Raw genomic sequence first — 27,130 nt, 5'->3', positions numbered from 1 at the left:
AGGTTAATTGCACAAAAATAGATGAGAAATTACTGTTTAGCTAAGAATTAGGTCTGAACCTTTAACGACCTCTGAAGCTTAAGTTTTCCTTTTCCCTATCTTAGCCGCTATAAAAAACTTTTATGATCGCAGCTCCCCAGAGACACTACATCTTCTTGCCCTGCTGTGAGTGTGTTTTGTGTGTGTAAGGCCAATATATCAGTTTGCAGATAAACTCTTTTTATTATGTTTAGATTGTAAATTACTTTTTTTCTTTATTTCTGTTTTGTTTAACAGCTTCAGAGGTGGCCGTCTGTAAAACCTGCGATTACAACTGACCACACTCTGCCAAAAAGTAATTATCCTTAATATTTTCCTGTGATTAAATGTTTAAAGTTTCTATTGCCAGTTTCTACAACAGTGTTTCAACCCTTACCAATTTTGTATTTGCTGTTCTACCCAGTGCTGCTCTACACTGATAGGGCTCTCCTGAGAGAAATGAGTTATGTGTCAAGATATATACTGTAATATATTTAAAATTTACAACTTTTAGGCCAAAAAATAGAAATAAATAAAACTAGATATATTGGTACGTGAGGCTCCAAGCTACTGATGCAATTCAGAGGAAAGACCAAGAGCTTGACTGAACAGAGTTTAAACAGGTGGTTAAACACAGGTTTGTGTGTATGATCGGGCAGACTGAGGTTCCCTCCTGCACACTGACGCACACCAGTGGCACATTATTCCTAAAGCCCAGGCGTCCGAAAAATTTCATTTGTCCCATTGCTCCGAAGGTTGTTCCAAAAATACCCACTCCGGTATCACCAACATAACTCACGTTATTAATGTACTTATTTTAACACAACCATAATATTTTCCTAAACCTAACCAAGTATAATTTTTTAGCTTTTATTGCCTTTACTTGATAGTGACAGCTGAAGAGCTACAAAGGGCCACAGGTCGGACTCAAGGTAAGCTCAAGTAAGCTATCAGGACATCCCCTAACCATGTAGTTTAGATGCCTAAACTTAACCCAATATTAAACATGTGTTTGTTATTGTTATTATGACGATAAAGGTCACCTTTGTCCTTTCCTGCACGTCCTAAACTCAGGGTGTATTTGCAGAAAAACAGGACAGGAGGCAGAGGGCTTTTGTTTTTCAGGATAATGGACTGTTGGACAAATGAGGGCAGTGGATTCTGTCCCTACTAAAGATTGCCTTGCTAAATCATATTTCATGTCACTTTTTTTAATGCTATATTACATGTTTGCGTGGAGTGTAAACCAGAACCAGCTTACATTTTGCGTTGATTCTGGCGGCCCATGTGACAAAATCTGTGCTATTTCCACTGCCTCGTTTCATTTGTTTTAAGGGGAATCCAACCATATCCAACTCAGGGGCAGGCATTAAGGATAACCAAACAGAAATAGCCAATCTTCTAGCTGAGGGTTTACTTATGCAGGTCGTATCGAGGCATCAGTATGAAAACTGAAATTTTTTATGTTTCATAGCCAGTTAAAAACTCCTTGTAGTAGGTTTAAAGTTTGCACTAAATTTGGAAACCAGCAAGTCTACTGTAAACCTGTTTATGCTGCATCCTGCACTCAGGACTAGCTCAGAGTGGATGCTGTTTTTCTGATGCTTCTGCTGCTCAGTCAGAATAAACAGGAATGCTTCATTAGAGGGGTAAATGGAAAAGTGAGTGTTTATGATCCCAATTACCACCTTTGCTTTAGTGCCTGCTTTAATCATAGCCATATCCTTTTCTCTCACTCAACACTACAAAGCCTCCCACTACAACACCACACACGTGCACACGTTCACACACAAATAAAACTGAGCTAGACTTAAGCAGTTCATTTGCTTCCAACTGCCATGCAATGTGGAAAGGAAAACAACTGTGTTACCCTTTAACAGATTGAGTTATTGCCATTTTCTGATGGCAATGAACACATGAGACAAATTTATTTGCTGACTGTAAATCATCAACTAGAACGTGACTCTGACTAGATCCATGTGCAATATTCCTCACTAACGGTAATAGTTTTAAGGGCTTTCCTTTTTAGGCCTACTCTATGTAGACCAGCTCACACAGTCAAATAACCTGTGGCACAAAACCTTTCACCATGATGATCATCATTATAGTTAATCACCATTCATTTCCAGTTTCACAAGAGCCCACAAGATCAAACATGGAGTATTTTGAGCATTTTCCTATGGCATGGTCTGGAACAACAGTTTGGAGTAATTGAAACAATATGCAGCATATCAACACTCACAGTTACTGAACCATCACCACAGTTTGCAGATATCGTGATAATGATGTGTGCTTGCTTTGTCTTTGTTGCTGCCACAACAACTGGCACTGCGGCTTGGTCAGTTATACGATACACCAGCAACACCATCTTGTGGACGCAACAGGTAAACTCACTCACCAGCAACTAGAAAGCAAGCAGGGTCAATCCCAGTACAGTGGAACCTGTGGTAAACAACAGTGTTTCCCTAAAACCCTCAGAAATAAATCAACAAGCAACAACAGTCTTCACTAAAACATTGGCTGCAATCTGATTCTGCATGAGGTTGCATCAAACCTGACATGAAGACGTTTGCGGCAGGGAACTAAAAAAACACTTGCCTGGGCACAACCAGAACAGGGCTGCCCCAGTCACTTGAAACCTCCACAATACGTTACCCAAAGACGTTCCCCTCTATTATGGCCAACATTTGATTTGTGGTCTTTGTCTCGGAGACAGCGCTTCCTGGTTTTGATACATCTTCAGTTTTTAGCATGTTTCTTATTTCACTGCGTTTTCCTTTTCATGTTGTGCACGCCAGCGATGAGGGCTGGACTGCTGTATGGTGAGATGCGACAGTTCAAACACACTGTGGTTCATTAAAGACATCCTGTTGGCTTCAAGAGGGAAAAAGATCCCGAACCAGCCTACTGTTGCTCCGGTCTGCCCTCTAAACCCACACTGGCCAGACCACATCAGCGCCGAAGTTGGAAATGACAGGACGACGGCGGTCAACCATACACACAATACCATTTCCATTTGTCATTTCTTTCCTGCACAGTGTTCAATAGCTGGTACAGTATTGAGTGTTGCTCCAGGATGCCGGTAAGCCAGGCAGATGGTGTTCTGTGATGTTTAATGTCACGTTTGTAGTGGCAGGACTGTCAGAGCAGCCTCAAGTACTGATGAATGAAACCCTAACTTTACTGTACTTCACACAATGCTGAATTTTTTATTTAATGAGACAGATTGTGTTCAAAGTGAATGTAATAAGAGGGAACAACCACTGGCTGTAACTAATGGCATTCAGACAGAGGAAACATGCATCTCAGGCATTAGAGGGAGAGTTTTGGTTTCAGTAAGTCATGTTGTAATGAGCTGAAGGAGTCACCACCTCAGTTGACTCATCGGAGGAAAGTTGATAGCTGAGGTCGGATCAGAAATTGCTGGGTTCAGGGAGGAAACACAAAGAAAGAAAGAGAATCCTGAATGATCAACATCATCCACTGCCCTCACTGTGGACAGTTAACTTGACATCTATTTAGGAAACAGTGGTCAGAGTTGTTGAGAAAACAAACTTCTAAAGATATGTTCATTTCATATCCTTTTTTTTTGTTGGTATACTTTATGTGTTCTTCCAAATATTGATACTATTTCAACATACCCACCTGCTGTCTTACACCACTAATAATGAAATTAATACATTATAAGTCCCAAAGTAGTACAGTGACACCAGCGCACTGGATTTGAAATGAAACCATGACTGAGATTTTAAAGAGCCAGCTTTTAGTCTCAGTTTCAGGATGTATACATTAAAATTACTTATGTGGGGAATTGTAGCCGTACATATCACCCCAATTTTAATGGGTGATTACTAATTTTGACAGTTAACATAAAACAATTGAAGTCATCTTATTTAAATGGGGGTATTTTGCAACTTGGGCACAGTTTTATTTATACATCCAGCAGTTATGAAGCAACATTAACAATAATTTGGAGCTACCACCTGATAAATATAATAAAAGTCCATTCACTCCCGTTTTAGCTCTATTTTGCTCTCCAGCAGTTCCTGGAGGAAATATCTGGCAGGCTGGGTAGCATAAAGTGAGTTTGTTGGAGCTGTCGCTGGAAGGTACACCTACCTAACTGTGAAAGTGAACCAAAACAGTTCCATTGTGGGCTGTAAAATCAAAACAACTTGCTGAAAGACACTAAACCTATACTATACTTTATTTGACCATTTGTTATTATGAAAATATTAATATTTGGTTGCAATTTCTATTAATATTGAGTAGTAGACACTTCTACGTCACCTTCCCTGGTGATGCTCTGCCAGTCAAGAGCATTGTACATTTTGGCCTAAAATGCCCTTGGTTGCCTTGTATCATTCCTAAACTGTTTAATATGGATGTAAACACATTTAAAGTCAGCACTTCAACCTCATAGTTCTTATATATTATTATATTATTTCATTTTGAATCCAATGTGCTAGTCTCAGAGAAGCCAAATCAGTGCACAACTTTTAAAAACAGCTTAAAACTCATTTGTCATCTTTGCAATTATCTTGACTTCATAATGTTTACTTCGAGGATTAGTTTGTTATTTCAGTTTGTTTTATATATTTTCCTCACTATATATTTTATACCTTTTCTTAAGTAATGTAAAGTGTGTTTGCATAGGGAGTGAACTAAAACAATGTCATTGTCCAAACACTGTATTGCTCCGTATAGCATTTTAACATCAGTTCATCTTTAGTCATTTGTAGTTACTGTTTTTGAAATTCAATAATGACCTCACATCTACAGTTGTTGCACAGACTAACAATACATTACCTGTATATTGCTATGTAAGTAAATACTAGAAGCAGTAGCTTATAGGCGCAGTTAAACAACTTGAATGAGCTCGTGTTCATGCATGCATGCATGCATATGTGTGTGTGTGTGTGTGTGTGTGTGTGTGTGTGTGTGTGTGTGTGTGTGTGTGTGTGTGTGGATTGCAATACAGTAGCTGTGTACCCGGGGCTCTCATCCAAACAGCTGGTACCCATCTGTTTCTTCTTCTCCTCCTGCGGCCTGCGGCTCAGGGAGCGAGGTGCACTGGCATGCGGTGTCTGGGTCTGGACCAATAGTGGGGAGGTATGCACTGCAGGAGTGTGCGTGTGTGTATGAATGTGGTTTATGGTGAGTGAGTGCTCCTGTGTGTATATGTGGTTTCGCACTCGCCTCGTGTGTGTGTGCGTGTGTGTGTGTGTGTGTGTATGGAATCATGGGTGTACAGCCATGTGTGTGGATTATGCATGTTTGTGTGTGCATCTGGCCAGCGCTGCATCCTGCATGCCTGTGTGGTGTGACTGTGTGTGTGCGAGTGTGTTTGGCGGTTAGTAATAATCACATTATATATCCACTTTAATATTGTTGATACACCGTCATATGTAACAGAAAACATATCTCAAAGAGCTCTGCTGCCCTCTTATTGCCTACACAACGTCTCCCATGATGCAGTCTGCTCCACAAGTGACTCATTGCGGGGAATTGTTCAGTCTTTCCATTTATTGTTTATGTAAATCATATAGACTGAACATAACGTTTGCCCCAGCCTTCCAGATTTCCGTCATTACTTTATGGCTTTATTTGCATGATCGCTCTCTGAAAATATGTGCCTTCCATCACACAAACAGATTAAAAAAAATAATAGTGTTATGATGCTTTAAACAGAAAAAGGCTCACGGTGGCTAAGGTGGTATTTCCGTTGGGTAAGGAAGTAGATGCCTAGAGAATGTTAAGAGCTTGAGGAATAGGATGATCTTTATTGATGTGGTGGATGTTATGTCTGAGGCTTTGTGAATAAAACAAAGTCTCTTCCAATTGGTTTAATGAGACTTTTCTCGTGAGGAACTGGTCAAATAATCCATGACCTGCCTTGAACTTAGTCCCACTTTTAATAAAATGTAAGGAAATGTTTTCTATAATTCCACTGGAGGGCAGTGTTGGTCTTGTAATAATTCCTGGCTGCTGCAGGTAAACGTGTGTGTGTGTGTGTGTGTGTGTGTGTGTGTGTGTGTGTGTGTGTGTGTGTGTGTGTGTGTGTGTGTGTCATTGGAAATACAGACAATGTCAGCATTACTGAAGTCGACTGTTGCGGTCTCTTTTGTTCCTCCCAGCCTTCTCAGTAAGCACCCATATGACGCATAAGCCTTCCAAATCTTCCACAGCTTCCACAGCAAGCAACAAAAACCAGGTCTAGGCATTCGCAGGAGGGTAAAACATGAATGGGGAGGTGGGGTTTAGGTAATTCTACAGAGACTCAACCTAATCTGATCTGACTTCTGTTAAGCACCTGTCCCAGCATTCCTTGTTCAGCACTAAACTGTATGACAGTTCAGCTCTCTGAAAGCTGGAGAGCCATCCGACCACTGAGCTATTTTGGGGTCTGTCATTTGGAGTGTGTGTGGATGGAAGGGTGAGGTGTGTTTGTCAAGACAGGTGGTACAGATCAATATATCAGGTAAAAATTGGACTGGAAAAACAAATCTTCAATTTATTTTGTGATCAATTAAATGTACTTTTCTATTAGAGAAATTATCTCTAGAGAGACAAAACAGTGGGTATATTTTTGAAGCTGTTTGGGCCTCTTTTCTTTCTTATTTAGATTTGTACAATAGATGTCGCCAAATCTAAAATTGTTTCCTCTTGTCTCCTTAGAGTTTTATATTTATATTTTATATTTATTTTATATTTTGTTTTGTTTTCTGCAAATCTGCGTGTTGCTGTATTATTCACAAACTTTGTGAAAATATTTCCTGTTTTTAGGAACGGAGGTTTTGATTTATTAGATGTTGTATCTTTGGAGGAAGAAACATGTCCTTTACGTGAATAAACAAGTGGCAATGTTTGAAGTCAGATATAATGGATTGTGAAAAAGCATGTGTATAAATTATTAAAGCTTAGGTCTGTGACTGTCGACCTTTAAATCCTTTGCTGGCCAGCTTTTGTCCACACAGACGCAGAACACTAAATACAGGACTAATCAATGCAGAGACACAAACAGTAAACTAGTAGAAGGCAAAACCTCAGAGACATTTGGTTCTGTTGTTGCTTTGAAAAGTCCTGAAAGTTGCAGACCAAATAAAGGCTTTAAACTGGGCAGAATGAGCAAGGAGATCTGAATGGTAGCTAGGAAACCACAAACATTGCTGTGCAAAATGTTAATGGATCACAGAGGCATGGAGAGACTCCTACAGTTACAGAGGACATTATTAAAGTTTATAATAACTGCTGTTTAAAATGTCAAAAAAGATTAGTTGTGATATGTTAGAAGATACATTACAAGTCATTACACATGTAAAATAGCTGCAGTAGGTAACTTTTATAAAGTGAACTTTTTGTCACATTTGCTGAAACTTACTCCCTATATCCTGACAGTAGGAAGTGAAACAATCAGGTGCCTCTGGTAGGGCTCCAAATGGAATCTACCTGCCTGAAAGAAAACAACCAATCAGAGCCAAGGAAATAGTTGATTGTTCTTGTTGTCTGTATTTGTCAGTCTAGGAATGAGCAATGAACAATCAACATTTTTTCATGGCTCTGATTGGTTGTTTTCTTTCATTATTTTTCTTTTATTCTTTTTATAAAAGTTACCTACTGCAGCTTTAAAGCAAACTTCATGCAAAGATATACATTTTGGGTTTAGATTACTGTAATGTACATTATAATTCATCTCAATTTACAGACTCATTTTTGTACTAACTGTACCTGTACAGAACTGAAACATGTAGGTCCAGGGGGAGATGTGAAGTTATGAAAATAAGGGGGTAACAATGTGGGCACTTACCTACCTAAGTGGCAGCTGAAATTATCTTCCATGGAGCTGTTGTTAGGGGATTCGAATGCAATGTTTTATATAGCTATCACCTGTGGTTTTGACATCATGCCAGCTCAGTTTTGTATGTAAGCTTGAAAGTTATGGAACTAATCATTTTTAATATTCTGCAGTGACTTTCAGGTTTTTCAGCAACTGTAGTATTTGTGTATTTTACTGTTGATGACATAAAATCAATCATCTTCTATGCTGATCTAGAGGGTGGCATAAATAATGCCTTGCCAACTCAGCTGCCACCCCAGTTTGATGTTAAATGCTGTCTAACACACTGATTAGATTAATTTGAAAATAAAAGTGAACACATCATTTATTGATCTGTTATGGCCATTGTTTAGACCAAGAGAAAGAGTTTAGTTCAATGAAATAATAAAAATATCTGCATATTTGGAAATAAAACTATTTATTGCTTTCTAATGCCTTTAGATATTTCTATTCAATGCTTTACTAAGGTGCCACAGTAGTGTAATGCTCAGCACATCAGCATATATTTCTACCAGCCTTTAAAGTCTCCATGCCACACTCTTGTCACCCCTTGAATATTTCTCTATATCCGCCTCTCCTTCTACAGCTGCCATTACTGGACACTCCTAGTTTTAATTTCAGCTGGTTACTGTAGAAAAATCATCATCACAAAGCTTTTCTACTTCCTCTACTCCATAACAACAATGAACAGCAGTCTGTGTAACAGCAGTGTCAATCGTCCCCTGTGAGTACGATGTTGTACCTCATACTGTCTGTAAGTAGGACTACTTTACAACATGCACAGTAACATATGGATAATAGCTTAGTATATTATCATAGTATAATAGTTAATTTGCTCTGGTTCACTTTGCTTTGCAGTAGTACAAGTTCTTATTGATATTGCAAACACAGATGAGTTTGTAAAAAAACTGCTCTGTCTCTATAGTTAACAAGACATGTACCTTCGATTCTGTAAGCTGACACCCTAACTTAACTCAGGGTGTCAGCTTGCTACATTCATACTAATACAGCCAGACAGCAGACAATGTTAAGTGCAGGAACTGTATTAGAAAGTAGGCCATTATTTCAATCACACCAACTGTTACACTGGCACCACACCAATTTCAGCTTGTCAAGCAAGGTAAGCCTCTTTGTATAACAATGGAGATGTCTCAGGTGTGTTTATCTCTGTAGCCTTTGAGATGAGAACTATAGCAGAAGGTTTTAACTGAGCCTGTGTGCCGTGAATAAGCCATCTGATGAAAAAGACTGCAAACATCTTTTCATCACTCAAGTGCACAGTCTTCTCATTATGATCATAATCTTTTTTTTCCAGCTTCATATCACTTCTGTTTCGAGAATTATAACCTCTCCTTCATGGCCGTAATTTAAAAAGCTGCTTCTATGCACAGCCTCCATGAACCTGTACCGTATTGTATTGCATTTTTAAAGTATCTAGTCTAGACAGTTGATTGTGCACTTACTAATATAGTCTATCCCTTTCCTTGCATCGTGTCATTCAAGGCCATGTAGGAGCCATGCCCTCTCCAGGTCACTGAATGTCTGGTGCTGCACTAAAGCTGTACTCATCTGGTTGTGAGGGGATAGTAAGGCATTTGCCACTGACAAGATAATTGAGTTCTCCTTGGCAAGCAGAGGTGAGCGGGTACACTGACGACATGTCTGAAGAGCAGCAGGGGTGGCAGAAGTGGTCAGATCATATACGCAGTCTAGTAAAAGCATTGTCAGCAATTGTGCTTCAAAAGTATCAAAAGTAAAAGTAGTACTGCAAGTTGCAAATTTGTGTTTTTTGGACTATTTGTGTGAAATATTGGACAATTTTACCTCTTTTGGCCTCAAACAGTTATTTAAATGAAAACTATTTTTTTACCACAGCTATTAAAATCTTATATGTAGCAAAATACAAAGTACAATATTTGGAAGTATAAAGTAGCATAAAGTTGAAATACTCAAGTAAAGTGCAAGTAGCTCAAAACTGTATTTAGGTAGGCTACAGTACATGAGTAAATGTACTTAATTACACCACTGGAGAGCAGTACGGTGGTCGACAAATTTATGTCTCACAGTGTATTTTGTCATATTTCAAAGAATGAGAGGAGTGTTTGGCTGATTTGCAAAGATGTAACAGTTTATCACAGTAATGTATTTTTCTGACAGACATATTTTTTTTAAAGCAGACATTCATTAAAAGTGCGTGCTGTTAGGCGTTGTGTGAAAATATCCAAAAACCGTCTCACTGAGCAGATGTATTAACTGACCTCTGCGCTGGGGTTTGATTATGCCTGGACTTCTCAGGGCTTTTTTCCATTAGGCTGCACTAATGGGCCGTGTACTGTAGTGTGATATTAAGATATATGTAGCCTTTGTGCTGAGGATGTCCAATGTTCCACAGTTCTTTCCTTATACGGTACAGAAACTGATAAATTATACCCCTATGTTTGCAAATAACCTGAACATGACAAGTATAATATTATAATATAAAATTTTATCAGTAAATGCTAATTTCATATAGCTACCCACAACATGATAACTAGTCAAATTTGGTTGACGAACACATATTCATAACTGGATAAGAGCACAAATTATTTTGTTATGTTTTGAGTATCACTGTGTTTAAAGGAGCCTGTCAGCCAGGATATAAAGAGTGTTTATTGAGGTTAATGAGATTTCCAGGATGTCAGTGAACATGTTATAAACTGTGAAGCCTGTCAATCATTTCAGCTACCTATGGCAGTGATGCGTGTGAGATAAGGCAGCTGTGATTGGCAGATAGTTAGTGGGGGGGGTGTTTGTTGTTCTTGCTAGTTTGGGGAGCGGGAGTTATTCTACAAGCGGGGTTCGAAGGTAGAGGTCAGTTCAGAGAGCGCACAGTAAAGATGACAGTGTTGTTCCGTCGTTACTTACCGCCATACTGTCAATGGTTACAGCCCACTGTAGTCGGTGTATTTACTGTTTGCTAATAAATTGCTAGCGACATCAGTTAACGCCTCGTTCCCAACATTTCTGGCCCTTTAAAGTGAAGCAATGGCGGCCATAACTCCCGTGCTTATTGAAGGGTTTGTAGAGGCCTGAAGATGTTCAAGCGAAAATTATTTTTGGGAACCATAATATAGGTAATTAATCTTACATTATCTAACACATTTTCATACCACCTTATATTTATTCAAAAGTGGTAGAACCTGTTAAGAAATGTCTATATCGTTTGCCTAAACATATTGAATTATAAATCTGAATGGGCGAGCCCTTGCATGTGAACATTACACAGCATAAAACATGAATAAAAGCTGAGTCAGGCCTGTTCATGGTACATGCTGGCCTTGTGGAAGTTCCCTAGAGAGATCATGCAATCTGAAATGTTGCATTTCCTACTGGTCTCTCGGTTTAAACATTTACTGTGTGTCCACACTAGTTGCCCAGTGTATTACAGTGGCTGGATCCCAGGCTTGAGGTCACACTGCATTTGAAAAAAAAAAAAAACCTAACTAAGTGTCACGTGATATCTGTTAACACCTGAATGTTCAATTAACCCGCCCCCCTTCCCATTAGGAGAGACTAATCGCAGCATCACCTCAGCCTAAAAGCTTCATTTTCTCCCTGGTAGCTCTGCAATAGGTTGCACCCACAACAATGCTCTGGCCGGGACAACCAGGCAGACTAATCGAACAGTGAGTCATGCAGCTTTTCACCGCAGCACCAGACTCTGCTGCTGCTGCTGCTGGAGGAGGAGAAACACCGTTAATTGCTCTCGATCGGTACAGTGGCTCCACAGCAGGTCCGCGGTGTCCCAGCAAGGACGCCTGCTACCTCTTTTCTCTGCAGTTATGAAGATCAAGAAGCAGCATTTAGCAGCTCAGGGGTGCCAGTCAACGAATCCATGAATGATTACCGACCTTTAAATTCAGAGGTGTCGCCAGCAGGGGAGGGATGTTGGGTGAGAAAGAAGAGCGAGCAGGGCTAGAGAAACATCACAGATGACTGCGGATTCTGCACGGCGGGTCGTCTCTCCAGCCTCCTCCAGCCCTGCCTCCCGTAAAAGGAGTGGCTATCTCAACATTGCCGACACACAAACACACACACACACACACACGCACACACATATGCCAGTGCGCTGTCACACACGCAGGCTGTCGGGGACTTTATTTGTTTTGGTTGGCGCAGAGACTGAAGCACCGGCGCATGCATGGCTGTTTGACCGGCTTTTACGCACCGATCAAGCACAGCAGTAAGGTAAGACAACACATGTTCTCACTGGTAATGTGTGTGTGTGTGTGTGCATGGGTGAACAGTTCAAGAAAAACTGGTAGCTGTTGGTGACAGGACATTGTCATAGTGTGAACTTACTGAGTCATCCCTTTATTCCTTTATATTGTAGTGTGCATTCGGAGTCATTCGGTGCAGGTGCATCAGGACAGTATTTAGGAATCGCAGGTTTCTGGAGTTCTTAAGGTGCCCAGCAAAATCATGCATAGTTTAATTGCACCATATGCTAATTTATCCTAATAAGAGAATAGCCTGTCCTAATCATACTGTGGCTGCCACTCCTATTGCAGTTTATATATATATATACAGACACGGTTTAATGGTGGTCAACTGCATCACAAGACAGGTATTTGGGACTGAATCTTACCTCATGCAGGGCTAGGTGAGGGCCTACAGTACTGCTAGTAATGAGATCTCAGACTCTTGACATTACAAAATTAATGAGCCGGTTAGTAGACTGGCTTTTACTGTAATCCAGCAGCACTGCCCATTCATTTCTGTGTCATTACTGTGTAGTCTATAATGCAGTATACCCATTAGGGAAGCTGATGGGACATTTACTTTTTTTTACAAAGTAAAGGCTGAGATGGATTCTTATCCCTAAAAAAGTAAAGCCACAAATATCACAGGTGAGTTTTCAAACACACACATTTATCACTCGTTAAATTTACCATTACTTACCACTGACAACTCTCTAGATATATTGTGGGTCCTTTCCAACAAGGAGCATATTATTCGCTACGTGTCTGTGTCTGAGAACCTGGTTACTGTGATGACCTCATGGCCCAATGCCAGCAGGACTGCCAAAACATTTACATGTACAGTGTGATAACTTCACAAAGGAGTGATCTCTGAACTCATCTATCAGCTACAGGTCCTTGAGTGCAGGGTTATCTCTTACAGTGGGTGTGTCACTGTCATTGGCTACAGAAATGTTTCCTCACTGAAATCACTCATTTACATGTGTTTTCCAGGTCGTTGTTGTTGTTGTTGTTATTGCAGTTTAGGTCAAAACGAGCCTCCGAAGAGCTCTTGGGATATTTATGCTGACAGAAAGTTGATTAGAGTGACAGGAGGTGTCACACGTCAAGTCAAATCAACACTCCCTCTCCTTTATTTGACACACATACAGACAGCATTTATTACTGCTGATGACTCATATAACTACTTTGTGGTCACCGAGCTTAGGTTCATCAGTGTAGGTTTTACTTTCGCTTAAGTAAACATTGCCTTGGTGTGTATATTACCCTGGGCTGTTTTAATCCTGGTCTCCACACTTATTTTTACACATCTGTCGTGTTTTTTGGTCCTATAAATGTAGCTATTATGTGGCATTTGTCTTGATATCACCCACCGTTGGGTTTTAACTGCTTTAAAGGTTTTATGGAGGATTTCTTTCCCTTTAGGACTATACACAGTGTACTGTGCAAAACATTAATGGAGAATAAGCTGGGTGTGATGTCATGAGTAGTGAGCTGCTGTGGTATTTCACAGTTGCACAGATGATTTCCATTCTTTGTCACTGTTCTTAACAGATTCTGCTCATTGATCAATATTTAACCTATAAGGCAAAGGTCTGACACGGAGCAGATAGTCTGAAGAAAACTCATAGTGAGTGATTGTCAACAATGTATAGCAGTTTTACACTCGGCATCAAGTGTAGGACAGTGATGCATACTTTATTTCCTAAAAGGGACATTTCTACCTTACAGGTATTTGGGGGGTACTACTGCATATGTGAAAAAAGTTGCATAAAGCTTTTTGTTTTTTTGTGATGTCAGCATCATTTGGGTCTGAAGACTTAAGTTTAAAAATGAAAAAATATGGCGGTGTGCAGTAAGAAAGAAAATAGCTTAGCAGACCTTTGGTGCCCACTCCTCATCTCTGCTTGAAGCTAGCGGCTTGAGTCTTGAGGCTACATTAGCCCCTACTAGCATAACACATCAACTTAACTGTTGGCGGCCGAGTTGTATTGTGGGTAATGCAGGTGCAATGCTTTGACATGAAGAGGAATACTTGGACTAGAAAAGACCATATCTGTTCTTGCTGCTTCAATTTAATTCAATTTTTTAAGTTTTTTGGGGGGGCTTTTATTGCCTTTATGATAGTGAGAGCCGAAGACAGACAGGAAAGGGGGGCAGAGAGAGGGGGATGACACGCAGCAAAGGGCCGCAGGTCAGATTCGAACTCTGGTCCACTGCAGCAAGGACTCAGCCTCGCCGCATCAGTTTTGATCCGTATTGAAACATTTTTAGAAGGAGAAAATCTTTTCATACTTTTATTAATGCTTTCAAGAAAGGCTTTACTTTACTCATCTCTCCTCTCTCTCATCTCTCCACATAAGAAGCAAGAGCAAAATAGGCCATGGAGGTGCAATGTAACACCCTCAATTTTGCATGTGAACAGGTGAAGGTCCGTATAGGCTGTTATCATGGTCATGGGGCCTCTCCCTGCAGACATCTCCGCACACCACTGCACTGATGATATTTCACAAAGTACATTGTGTGTCCGGCCCTGCATTTTGCATTTTATGGCACTCCAACATTAAGTTGTTATCAGGTTTTATCTTCTCATACATTTCAGTGGCAGTTAAAAATTACAAGAGTGAGGTCACAGCACACAGGAAACAGCCTGACAGTGGCCACTAGCAAAGCCTGGGTGTCTCTCTTTTACGTGTTGGTTCTTGGCTTTAAAGAGTCACAGGTTTAATGATTAGCCTGATGTGTGGGTGGAGATTCTGGCTACAAGTTGTTGAGTGTTTAGCTTCAGAGGCCTTGGACACGTTATGATCAGTATTGGCAGGGTTTAAACTACTGTACCTTATATGATAACCAATAAAATAAGCATCACAGTTACTGCTTTCCTCTTTTATTAGTATGTAGCCTATCAGTAGCCAGTAATAATTAATAATAAACATCTGTATTTTATCAAACTTTAGGTGGTGGTCTTGTGTTGAACTCTATGTGGTTTGTGGTCTGGTCATGTCTGCACGCCTTCTCGCCAATCGTCAATCTCAAACCCAAAATCTGTCTTTTAATCTCTCTAGAAGGTAGATGATGGCGACCCGTAAAGACAGACGGAGGGATCGAACCCCACTGGAGGAAAGCTATGAAGACAAGAGCAGCGTCCCCTGTCCTGGAGACACCCTGCCATGGAACCTGTCCAAACTCCAGAGGGTCAAACGCTCCAAGTCAGCCTCAGGGGAGGTCCTGGATCCAGCAGAGAGGGCTGTGATTCGCATCGCAGGTAGGATTACAACTGCAACTTACTCTGACACACTTGAAACAGTGCGTAGATGTACTCACTATATTCGAACATAAAAAAGTAACCTGGTTGAAGTCTTCACATCGCTGCGGTGATGCAGAAGTGTGCTCAGGGTGTGACATAGCTTAAAGCATAAAGGCTTGGTGGAATCCACCCGCACGTCTTTGCAAAAATGGCAGGGCTAGAGGCTTGGTGACACTGGGATAATTCACAGGGCCAGGAACATGCTAATGCTAGTCAGTCACAAATCTCTGACCTGCTTTGTAATTTCTTCCTAGTGTGCTGTTTGCTCAACCCTGGCACTTTGTTGTGATGATTGGACACTATTTCATTCGGTGAACAGTTGCTTAAGAAGGACAACAAAGCCCTCCAAGCTAGTTAGGCTGCTAACTATCATTTAGCAAGCACATTAGTTGCTAACAGGATAAAGTTCACACATTTCATTCAAAAGATGTATTTGTATCATTGACCACTGTCTCATGGAGCTGTGACACGGCTAATAAACTCCTCCATTTTGGACTTATCTTCTCTATGTTCCATCAAAGGTAAGCACCATCAAGTTGGCTTGCTGTTGGTCAGTGGAACTGTGTCTCAAAGTTGAACTCTATATGAAAGATTTATGCATCCCTGTGAACTGATTGTGGCAAAAATATTGAATTCAAATAAATTGCAAAATAACAACATTTCAGTTTTAAAGACTGGTGGGACAACAGTATGTGGTCACGTGCAACAGACTTGAGCCTTTAAACCAGAAGAGGTCAGTGAAACAAAGCTTTTAAGCTTAGTGTTAGGTAATTTTTTTAAAGAGGGGAATACAGGGACAGAAATGTAAGCATTTGTCATTTGAAGAAAAAAGGGAAATGTGATTTTACAGGAGTGTATTTTAAAACTTGTTTCACACATACATCAGTGGGTGTTGTATAGCCCAGCTGTAGTGGAAACCAGACTTTGATCAGCCTTCATGAACAGAGAGGAACGAACATTAGTCATATTGTTGACTTTTCTACTTACAAAAAGCAATTGAAAATGCCATTGTCCTCTGTGGGAAAGTCTTTGTTTGCATTCTGGGTAGAAGTTGTCAGACAACATGACATCGGTTGGTAGACAGCTCAGCTTCATATATTGACCATTTCATTTAGAAGTCAAGTGTGCTTTTCTGTGTTTGAAATAACGGCGAACAGTAGATTTTGCCGACTTCAATATTATAAAATTATGTAAAAGGGAGCTTGATAAAGTAACAAGTCCTGAACTTCTTTGCCTGATGGTGGCAGGGCATGAGAACAGGATCGCTCACTGTTACTGGTATGGTAGGATGCTCTTCTATGCGGTTTAAGCTGCCTTGATCTGTCTGGTGCAACTTTAAATGGCAGGCCACTAAGGACCAGTTAACCTTGTGCAGTAAGTGATACTGTAAGCAGAAAGGAAACTAAACAGAACTCTTTTGTACCTACATATGCAAGGTATGTATTACTCCTGCAGACTTATAATGGGTTTCGCCAGCTGAACAGGATGTGCGCTTTATACATTAAGGCAAAAAAGTAGCAAGAGACAGTAGTTTTCCAAGTGTGAGGTGTGGTTCTTTTAGCTCAGACAATAGGCCGGGATCCTGTCCAATTCAACTGTAGGGATGCTGGAAACACATTATTTATTTACACTATGGGTTAGCAGTGCCATTGCTGGGATGTGCTGATCGCCTGAGGCCAAGTGTTAGAGACATTTATACAGTTCATGGCCAGAGAAGGCCTCATGTAACACTGGCTGCAACAATCAATCAAAGTCATGGGTTTATTAGAAATGCCAAGTCATAATCATTCCTTATATGAAATTCAGTACCACCTCTATACGATGATGTGACTAATGTATCAATAATAGAATAATATACTTGTCATTTGATAGCTGAATTCACTCCTGGGTGATATAGCTTCCATGACCCAGTAAATTAAAATACCTCATCACATTGCAGCGCATTGCCTCCAGCACAGTAGAGCAACTCAGCAAGCGGATATTATCAGACAATATTGGCTTTTCACAGATATATTATAGTGAGTGTTGGCAGATATGCAAAATGTTATTGCATTACATTAATCCTGGCATTGCTTAACAGTGAGTGTAGAAAGGCAGGACAACCCCACATCTGCACTGAAATTATGAAGAAACGACTGACGGTAGGGGTGTACAAAAATATAGAAAAATGTTGTATCACAATATTTTGCTTTGTGATATTGTATTGATTCTTGATATGGATTTTTGTGTTAAAACCCCCAACCTGCTAGAATGCCGTGTTCTAAATGTTAACTGAGGGCTATGATGTTAAAGATCCCACTGTTCTGATTGTATGTCCATCATATTTTTCCAGTCATTGAGACAGTAAAACATGCCTTAAAACATCTGTAGGACTTCTTTAATCATTGTGGTACAGAAATGGGATGTACTCCACCTTTTATGTTTTAGCATGCTAGTTTTCAAAGTGCCAATTTTAGCACAATAACTCTTTGATCGAGTTTGTTTTGGATTGCTCTGCCGCTGCCGGGCTAAGAGGAAGTTTGGATAACTTAAGCACCTACAATAGGCCTGCGTCCACATCCTGTACGGCTCTTTCTCTGTCCATCAGAAGGCCAGGTCAGGCTGTGTCAGCACCCATGGGTGAGGCTGAGCTTTTGTTGTGGGCTCTGCTGACTGACTAACTGGCTGCTACAGAATCCCTGACTGTATATAGATGAGCATTTGCTAGAGGTGCATCAGAAGTGGACTATCCACAGTTCTTGTTAGTGCTTGATAACCTGCTGCATGGCTGAGGCAGCACTGTACAGTTTCTCCTCTATGAATGGAGAAATCTATCAGATGTTCTTAGAACCAACTGAGTAAATGCTGAAGGGTATGGATGTCATGTTGCTACCACTCTCATATTTGTTCGTTCAATGTGCGGTGAAAGCCTGCAGCCGGGTAGCTTAGCTTAGCATGAAGACTCCGTCCGAACAAAGGTAACAAACCTCAACCTGCTAACATATTAAATCTCAATTGTTTAATCTAATATTTGTTGTGTCTCTAAACTGTATTAAAAACTCAAGATGTGCATTTGAAGTGTTTTCCCAGGATGCACCTACCAGACAGAGTGTTTAGAATAGTAAGCCTTCGCTTTGATCACAATGACTTCAATGGCTTTTGTGTTTTTCTAAGTCAAACAATAGTAGAAAGCAGAAAAATGGGACGTTTATTGACATAAAAGTTCTTTATGTAACTCTGTAACTCAAGCTCAGACTGTATGGAACAGGTGTTCTTTGTTATGTCTCGTCAGCGGTCGCTGAAGTACATGACTACTCTCAACTTTGCAGATCTCTAAATTAGTTTTTGAATTACGGTTATCTTTCTAATTACCTATTAAAGCAGCCTAGACACGATTCTAATCACCTGTGGGAATAGGGCTTGAAAGATGAGATTGAGAGCTGGTGTTAAGTGAGGGCTTCAATGAAATAAAAACCACTGGATCTTATTACCGTGACATTAGGAAGTTGTGAAGAGGAATGAGGAGACCTGATAGGATGGTTCCTATCAAGAGATGTGACAATTATTTAGTCTGTGTCATGAAAAACTCATTACTCCACTGATGATTTTTCCTACTTTCTCTCTTCAGACAGTACACCAAATGATGAAGAATTGGTCAGTTGCATTATGTTGTAACACCCTGATTTCCATATTATTCATAAATATTATAGATAATATTTTTCTCTGCTGTATCCTCATACTATTTGCTGACTCCCGGTGTACACTTATTCACACACCAGTGAATGATTGAGTTGAAAGTTCTCTATCAGCTGTCCACAGGGAGGATGTACTGTCCACACTATGACTTTGGGGTCAGTACAGGGGGACAGAGAGAGGTCAGAGGTCATCACCGATGCTGGGCAGGAGCATGTATAGAATCTTTAGTGCATGCACCTGTACCCAAGGACTATCTCCATGCCACGTCAGACACTCCAACCTGCCACCTTGTGGTGGATTGCTGTTATGTGACCTTCACTTGAAGGGTACGGAATGAGGAATGGGACAAACCTTTGGCAGACCCGTTTTACAAAAAATATTGTCTCACGTAACTCTAGTGGCATAGCCATCTGAATAGTTCTGGCTGTTTTTACCCAGGTTTTGAGATCTGCAGGTTTAGGTTAAGATAAAGCCAGATCCCAAGGATGTAGTAGCAAGTATTATTAATATATATATAATATAAAACTCCTCAAATTATAAAAGATCATCTTAGAAAAAAATCCCTATAAAGAATTGTTAGTGGTCCCATGGGATGGGGTTAGAGTCAGGCAGGGATTAGGTGAGGTTTGGGTCAGGCACAGTGGTGTGGTTGATTGAAAAGGGCACTAAGTTATCAAATTATGTTTTTACTGGATGTTCTACAGATATTAAATACAAATAAAAGAACATTGATGTCATGTAGTAGACAGTTGTTATGATAGGTATGACAGGGTCACTTTGTGAAAATGGCCTAATACAAGCCCCAAACAGCAGAATATCATTCCATTTTGTATTAAAATCTCAATGATTAGATGAAATGTGAAAAAAAATAGTGCTATAGTGTTTGATTTTAAAGTCTTGGACACAAATGGTTTTGGAAATGAGCTTAAATTAGAAAGGCCGTCATGGACGTTTCCTCATCATTCTAATGGACTTACAGTCTACATAATGCAGAATGTATCACAATCTAGAAAAAAACATGTTATATGTGATATATGATCAGCCATAAAAAATTTAAAGGCTGTTGCGAAAAATTGGTAAAATCTCCAAATATGCCATTTGGGTTAATCGTTGCATCAATTTTTAATAGAACAAGTTTGTTGACACTACATTCATTTTATTTGCTAAATCTTGTCTGCACTTACAGTCATGGTGTGTGTTTTCCAGTGTCGGCCTTGAGAGTTTAAGCTGTACTTAGACGACAAACATCCCTGCAGAGTACTCCTCAATTATTCATTATGGGCGGGCTATGATCTGATACTGAGATGAAGCCACACAGAGACTCTCATACACGCACACACATTAAGCGGTAGAGATTTACTGTGGAAATGATCAGTGGAAATGAACAGAGCCCCAAGTATCTCAGCAATACTACTGGCTCTTTTATTACAGGCTGTAAGGGGAATTATGTGAGTCATCCACTGTCTGTTCCTCATGAGATCAGTGTGCAGGGTGACAGGACCTTCAAAGGTGTAAATCTTCATCTACACAAATTCAGTGATACTGATATTTACTCCACAGATGCACACTAAGACTCTTACCCTCAGGCGACTTTCATAATATTGCAATAAAAGAAATCTAATGGAAGCATTAGAGCTGAATACATTGGCATTTTATCATATTATGCCTCGCAGTTTTGGTCTGTTGGTCTACGAATGCCGCTTTGTATTTCTAATCATATTCCTCAGTGTCTGGTGTAAACTAACTGAAGGGACTGTGATGTTGGTTTTCTATACAAATGCTTACCTCTGCCTATTCTTGGATCTCAAATGGGGTTTAAGAAGCGTGACAATAGCTTATTAAATGTCATCTTATCACAAAGTTCTATGCTGATAAGTGAACACGGCTATTGGTCCTCCCTCAGACAGCAATAACACATTTGCCCACTAGGTGGCACTTTCTATCAAAGGGGCTGAAAGTATTCATCCTGGGGAGTCATCACAGCTTCTGGAAAATGTGTCTCATTTCCCACACCCGTCTCAAATAGCATTGACAACATAGTGTATCCCTTGTGCCCATGGTGTTATAGAGCCATGCCTGACTTCAGCAGTATGTTTTATGCTCATTGAAAGAATCTATCAGACAGAACTGCTTTATTTCTGCCCTTTTTTTTTTTTGAAGATTTGACCTTTAAGCCCGTCCCATTACATGCTGCATCAGGGAAGGAATGCTGAACCTCCCCGTCAGTTTGAAATTCTGCAAATGTGCTGTAACGAAATGGACAGATCCAGGCAGGAGGGAGGAAAAACATACAATCAGTGTGTTTCAGCTGGACACTGTTGTGGATATCCAGAAGAGGGAGCCAGGCCTGTTTCTATGCTTGTCCCTCTGCTATTTAACTGTGATTACAACAACATTGCAACATTATTGCACTATGGTGGAACAGTATCCAGTCAGCTCCCAGTCCTGGCTAACTGACAGAGAAATGTGTCAAGCCTCCAGACTGGTGATGATCAGCTGATACACTGACAAAGGTAGTGTTAGTCAGGAGAAAGAAGGAAGTGAGGAGATGTCTTTAATTAGCTCCTTTCAATGCCTAAACACAGAAAAATCACAAGGAACAATCATATTTCAAATGTTTGTTTTAGAAGAAAGGTATATGGACTTACATCTAATACCTTTTGCAGTGCTATTAATCTTAGTCTGATGACTGTTCCTGACAATGATTTTGGTGAAAATAAGCATAATTTATAGCAAGGAGTGCGCCGGTAGAAAATGCAAGGAAGGAAATAATCACAGAGGGATTTCTTTGACTGTCTCTGACCAACAAAATCATTTCCATTCAATCAAAATCCAGAAGAGGACAAGTCCTGTTTTAGTGTGAGCCAGCCATAAATTATCCCATAAAAACAGCTGTCACGGTATTGCTGAGAGGTTTGTCATCTTCCAAAGCCAGACTATCTGTCTAGCTGTTGGCTAGTATTAAACTCCTGCTTGTGAGTGTGTGTGTGTGTGTGTGTATATGTGTGTACACAAGGTTTTGTTTGTTTCCCGCATGGCTTTTTCCATCAGTGGTTAGATGTGCTTCAGTCATCCCCTTGACGCTTGAGTATAAAAAGATGTGCTGTGATTTGTGAAGACTGGCATCTCATTCTCAGAAACAGAGTGGTGTGAAGAAAACTTATATAATAATAATATAATATTAACGATGTAGCTTCACTCGTCACTGCGAGTCTGCCCCATAAGAATATCAAACAGAAGGAAACATCCCTGGAAAAGGAGGGAGAGACAGACTGTTTACTGGCCAGATGTGTACTGTAGCTTCTGTAACCACCGGGGAATACAATAGATGGTGTGAAGGTTGCAAAATGTACCTGTTTATAGATTGAAGTGTAATAATATCTTTAAATAGTAGTATATTATCCAGACAATTGTGGATTCATATTTTACAACCTTAAAAAGTTATGTACTTTATTACAGTTATAAGGAAAAAGTTAAAGTTAAAGGTACAAGGAAAGAAATATTACAAAATACATGTAAAACAGCATGATTGTTTTAGGTTAGACAAGCAAGATTAATACAAAGTTTACTTGTTAGCAGTGATGGAAGAAGTATTCAGATCATTTACCTAAATAAAAGTAGCAATACCACAGTGTAGAAATACTCTATTACAAGTAAAAGCCTGCATTCAAAACCTTAGTTAAGTAAAAGTATGTCAGATTTATTCATTTTCAGATTCATTCAAAAGTGGTCCCTGTCAGTGTTACTGTTATGATGTTTTTGGATTGATATTACTGCTCCATTAATGTGTACGTTTCATTTTACTGCTGTAGATGTTTAAGGTTGAGCTCATTTGAACTACTTTATATACTGTTGGGTACTTTAATGTACTGCAATGCATCATTCTCTATAAGATCGCTATGGGTTTGTAGCGTCGCTGTCCTGTGAGAACCATGTATCAACAGTCAACCTTTCATGAGATCAGAAGAACAGCCCCTGTCTTCAGCTTTGTGCATTTTCCAGCTAATCCAAGAGGGTTTTTAAATAGTTTATTTATCTTAAGAACCCGTAATGGAACACTTCATCCTTCAGTTTATCATAAAAATTCCAAATCACCACATTTGGACATACATGGTTTTCACTAGACAGGAAGGGTATGACCAATGTAATCTGAAAAATAACTAGTAGCTAAAACTGTCTGATAAATGCAGTGGAGTAACAAGTACAATATCTGCCACTCAGATGTTGTTGAGTAGAAGTAGAAGTAGAAGTAGAAATTGCATAAAAAGTAAAGCACAAGTACCTCTGATTTGTACTTACATAGAGTACTTGAGTAAATGTACTTATTTATTCCACCACTGGTTGTTATGTACAGGACGCAGAGGAAATGTCACACATTTGTTTGTCGTGTTCCTTTCATCCCCTGGGACCATTCACAGGCAAAGTATCAAATGAAGTGTAAATGCACACTCACACATACTGCTGTATGTATACACGAATGCACATACACGCATGTTAAAGGGTTCATACTTTGGAACATGCACTCACACATTCAGATCTTCTAATGTAGAAAGCTTGCGTGAGTGAATACGCGCAAGAGCCTGGAGCCCTTGGGTGCACCTGTTGAGTATTGTTGAATGCGATCTTGGAAGCAAACCCTCAGCTCCACACACGCCCACATACGAACACACACGCACATTTTCACATACTCATCACGAGATCACAAGCCTTTTAAAGTCGCAGCTTAACTAAATAAACACATGTCCTGAAGATAGATTTGGTTGTCCGGTTATTTAGGAGTAGACAAGCTAGAAATATCCAGGAAGTACCCTGTAAGAAATTTAAGTACCTCTTAAGTGTCACCACTATGTGTGTCTAGGAAAAGGAGATCCAGTGTCAGTGAGTGTTAATAGTGGGTGAGGTGCTAAACGTTTAGATCCAGATATCGTTCCACTTAGTTGCCATATATTAGCCAGCAGTTTAATACTGATGTTGCAGTTTTTTTTAACTTGGACACTAAGACATATGACTATGACCTGAATAGTTTTTGACCAGCACATCTCACTACTGACCGCTGTCCCCCCCACTGGTACAGTACTGTACATCAACATAGATATAGCACTTATTAGTGTTATGGTTACAGTATATGACTAACTACTACTGGCTTCTCTTTATAGTACTGTGCCGTTTTATCTGTTAGAAGCCAGAGTCAACATGCTGATGTCATTCTACTGTTGAGCCGCTCCCTATTTCTAGGGATACGTAAGCATTTAGCTGTTTAATGCTGCCTCAGGAGGAGGTTATGTTGACTGCATATTAATCCCTTTATGTGCTCTGGGCACTTATTAAAGCATGCTTATTTCTGCATACAACTTAATATTTTGGCCTTTTGGGGAGCCCTTGTCTACAGCGTACATCTTTATATAGAATAATGTGAAAAAATTGTGATGCAAAATCACACATGGCATTCTCATTCAATTGCATTTTAGGGCATAATATGATATACTTCTGTGTTACATTTCATAATGTAATGGACAATTAATGTCGTTCCTTAGATCTCAGTTCTTGCGTAACTTTATTATATACTCTAAAATCTATAATAAAATGGGTATAACTGTCTAAATATACGCCATATAATTGTAAATTAAATCAAGAAAGTTAGCTCTAGAAAAAAATATAATCTAAAAAACTAAAAAAGCTATTGAGGAAACTGATTCAGAGCATGCCCAACTGTTTCTTTACTAGTAAAACTTCCTGTTAGAGTGACTGTAAAGATATAGATATACACGGTCTAACTCCTGCAAGCAGCAGCAGCAACAGGGAGTTTGGAGTGGACTTATCGTGTTTCCTCTCAGGAAAGTGTCCTGGCTGATGTCAGTGCGGCCTTGGCCAAAGAAATGTCTGATAGTCAGGCTGAGCTGCAGGGATTTTCCTTTTCCTACATCACATCTCCACTATTGTGCTAAAACGGACTCCTACGCAAACCAGCATGGAAAGGGTGATATCTTCTTTACTTTCCTCATCATTTTTATGAGGCGTGCCATCATAAAACCCCTCAACAAGACACAGTTTTTAAATTCCAGTACAGTGTATCTGGCTTCAGCCATTAACTATGCACACGCTATGTTTCTGTCAGTTGACGGGATTCGACCTCTGTTTGCCAACATCACTGTTATTAATCATATCTAATGCCACAACTTGCATTGATATTATTAAGGCACCTAGTAAATCTATCATTTTTTGGCACAACAATCAAGCAGCTACATTTAATTAAAATGACAAATGAAGTCTTGACGTGTGTAGCTGACTGGTAGTGCTTTTGTTTTTTTTATCCATAATTTATTTTGTTGTTGGACTGTCATAAGCTTGGCTGGTCAGGTCATCTGTTGAATATTCAGTTGATGTTCCTGGTGGATGTCAAGGGCATATGTGCACCTCAGCTGCCTTTGAATGTATTCATCACACTGCGGGCATCAACTTTCTCAGTGACTGGCCGAAACATAACAGCTACCAGCTGGAGTGTGTTACTGCGGCACAAACAGGGTGGACATCTTCTCTGTTATGAGATTATGCCCCGTAGCGACTGGCTGCTTCCTTTTCAAATGTGATTAAGTTAAGGCATTACAGAATAAATCACTTACACAGCCGAGGGAATGATAAGGAATGACTGAGTATTCACCCTGGTCTCATTTTAGGAAACTTATAAAAGCTCTGCAGCTTCTTTGGTGACAAAAAAAAAAACAAAGATGAAAGAAACAATGTGATGGTTTTTGAATGATGTTTTGGAAGTAACATACAACTTACAAACACTTGGAAAGGATAGCTACGATGTCAAGATAGGTTATACATGAACCTTTTCAGTTTTTGGAAATGCAGGAACTTGCACTCGTAAAAGGACTGTTCAGAGGTAAATTTGTATGTGTCACCTCTTTTTTTCTAGACGCCAGATTTCGATAGGCATCTGTCTGCTACAGCCAGCTAACGTGACTCATAGAGTTCCAGAGGCCAGCTAGTAGCAGTGATAACGATGACCCAAACACAAAGTTAGCACGACAGGAAGCGAGAAATTAACTGTGTATGTGGCCTGAACCGTTAATGGGCAGCAAGCCCAAGAAGCAGCAGCCCCCAAACAAGTAATGTTGCCATGAAAAAAAGAAACGTTAGCATAAATGAAATGGCCGCTGTTCACCTGAAAAAGTTAAGAACTCAGAGCCACCTCTACTGGATATGTCTAACTTTAACGTATATGAAAATAATTCACTGGATACAAGCGTGTGGAAAAATATGGAGTAAAACTAAGTTGAATGAATATGATGTATGCTGAGCTTTATTTCACCAAAATTGAACTGCTGTATGCTGTTTATTAGTTATTTCACTAGTCATGTTAATGGTTGTTAATTAAATTGACTTTTGTGGTTTTTTGAAGGGGGGCATGCCAGAAAAAGGTTGAGAATCACAGTTTTAGTGCAATATCTAATATATATATAATATAATAGCTGTCTTTCCTTTAAACCACCAACTTATTGAAAAATTACTATAATTTATTTCATAAAAAATACATCATCACCCAGGAACCTGAATAGTGGTTACTTCCATTTGTTGGATACTTAACTTCTGTGATTGTGCCAGACTTACATGTTTTTATATAGATTCATGAATATAACAGCGTGATGTGCAACACAATTCATTTCTCTCTAGTATTTCATGGGGTTACACACGAGAGAAGAGATTCTGTACCATTTTTCTGACACTAAGAGAAGCGTATCCGTGCTTTGGTAGTGTACAATCTGCTTGCCATCCATCACAGTCTAAATCGGTGGAAGTGTGGTAACACTTCAACTGAGCCTTATGCTGCTGCTCTGCTCTCTTTGCTGCTGTGCTTGTGCTTGGCAAGCAGCAGGCTGCGAGTGTGTGTATGTGTGTGTGTGTGTGTGTGTCTTGTGTGTGTGTGTGTGTGTGTGTGTGTGTGTGTGTGCGCCTGCTGGTCCAGTCAGTGTATCTTTAAGAGGAGGGGCCTGACATTTATATTAGTATTTCTGAGCCAGGCTATGGTAGGGTATGGAAGAGACGGGG

General features: G+C 39.8%; 1 protein-coding gene across 4 annotated transcripts in view; it reads left to right on the top strand.

Annotated features, from left to right (window-relative positions):
• The first annotated feature begins 11,926 nt into the window (after nucleotides 1-11,926).
• Nucleotides 11,927-27,130, top strand: part of plecb (plectin b) — a 128,079-nt gene continuing 112,875 nt past the window's right edge. Inside the window, exons 1-2 of one of the 4 annotated variants that reach the window (XM_051407572.1) lie at nucleotides 11,927-12,082; nucleotides 15,162-15,361. In XM_051407572.1, coding sequence (XP_051263532.1) covers nucleotides 15,169-15,361 — 193 coding nt within the window. In that variant the 5' untranslated portion in view covers nucleotides 11,927-12,082; nucleotides 15,162-15,168. The remainder of the gene's footprint in view (nucleotides 12,083-15,161; nucleotides 15,362-27,130) is intronic. The other 3 variants (XM_051407573.1, XM_051407585.1, XM_051407586.1) reach the window with 3 other exon arrangements.

The sequence above is a fragment of the Dicentrarchus labrax genome, unplaced genomic scaffold (genome assembly GCF_905237075.1).
Source record: "Dicentrarchus labrax unplaced genomic scaffold, dlabrax2021, whole genome shotgun sequence".
NCBI classification, from domain to species: Eukaryota; Metazoa; Chordata; class Actinopteri; family Moronidae; genus Dicentrarchus; species Dicentrarchus labrax.
This window is presented reverse-complemented; position numbering and strand designations above follow the sequence as displayed.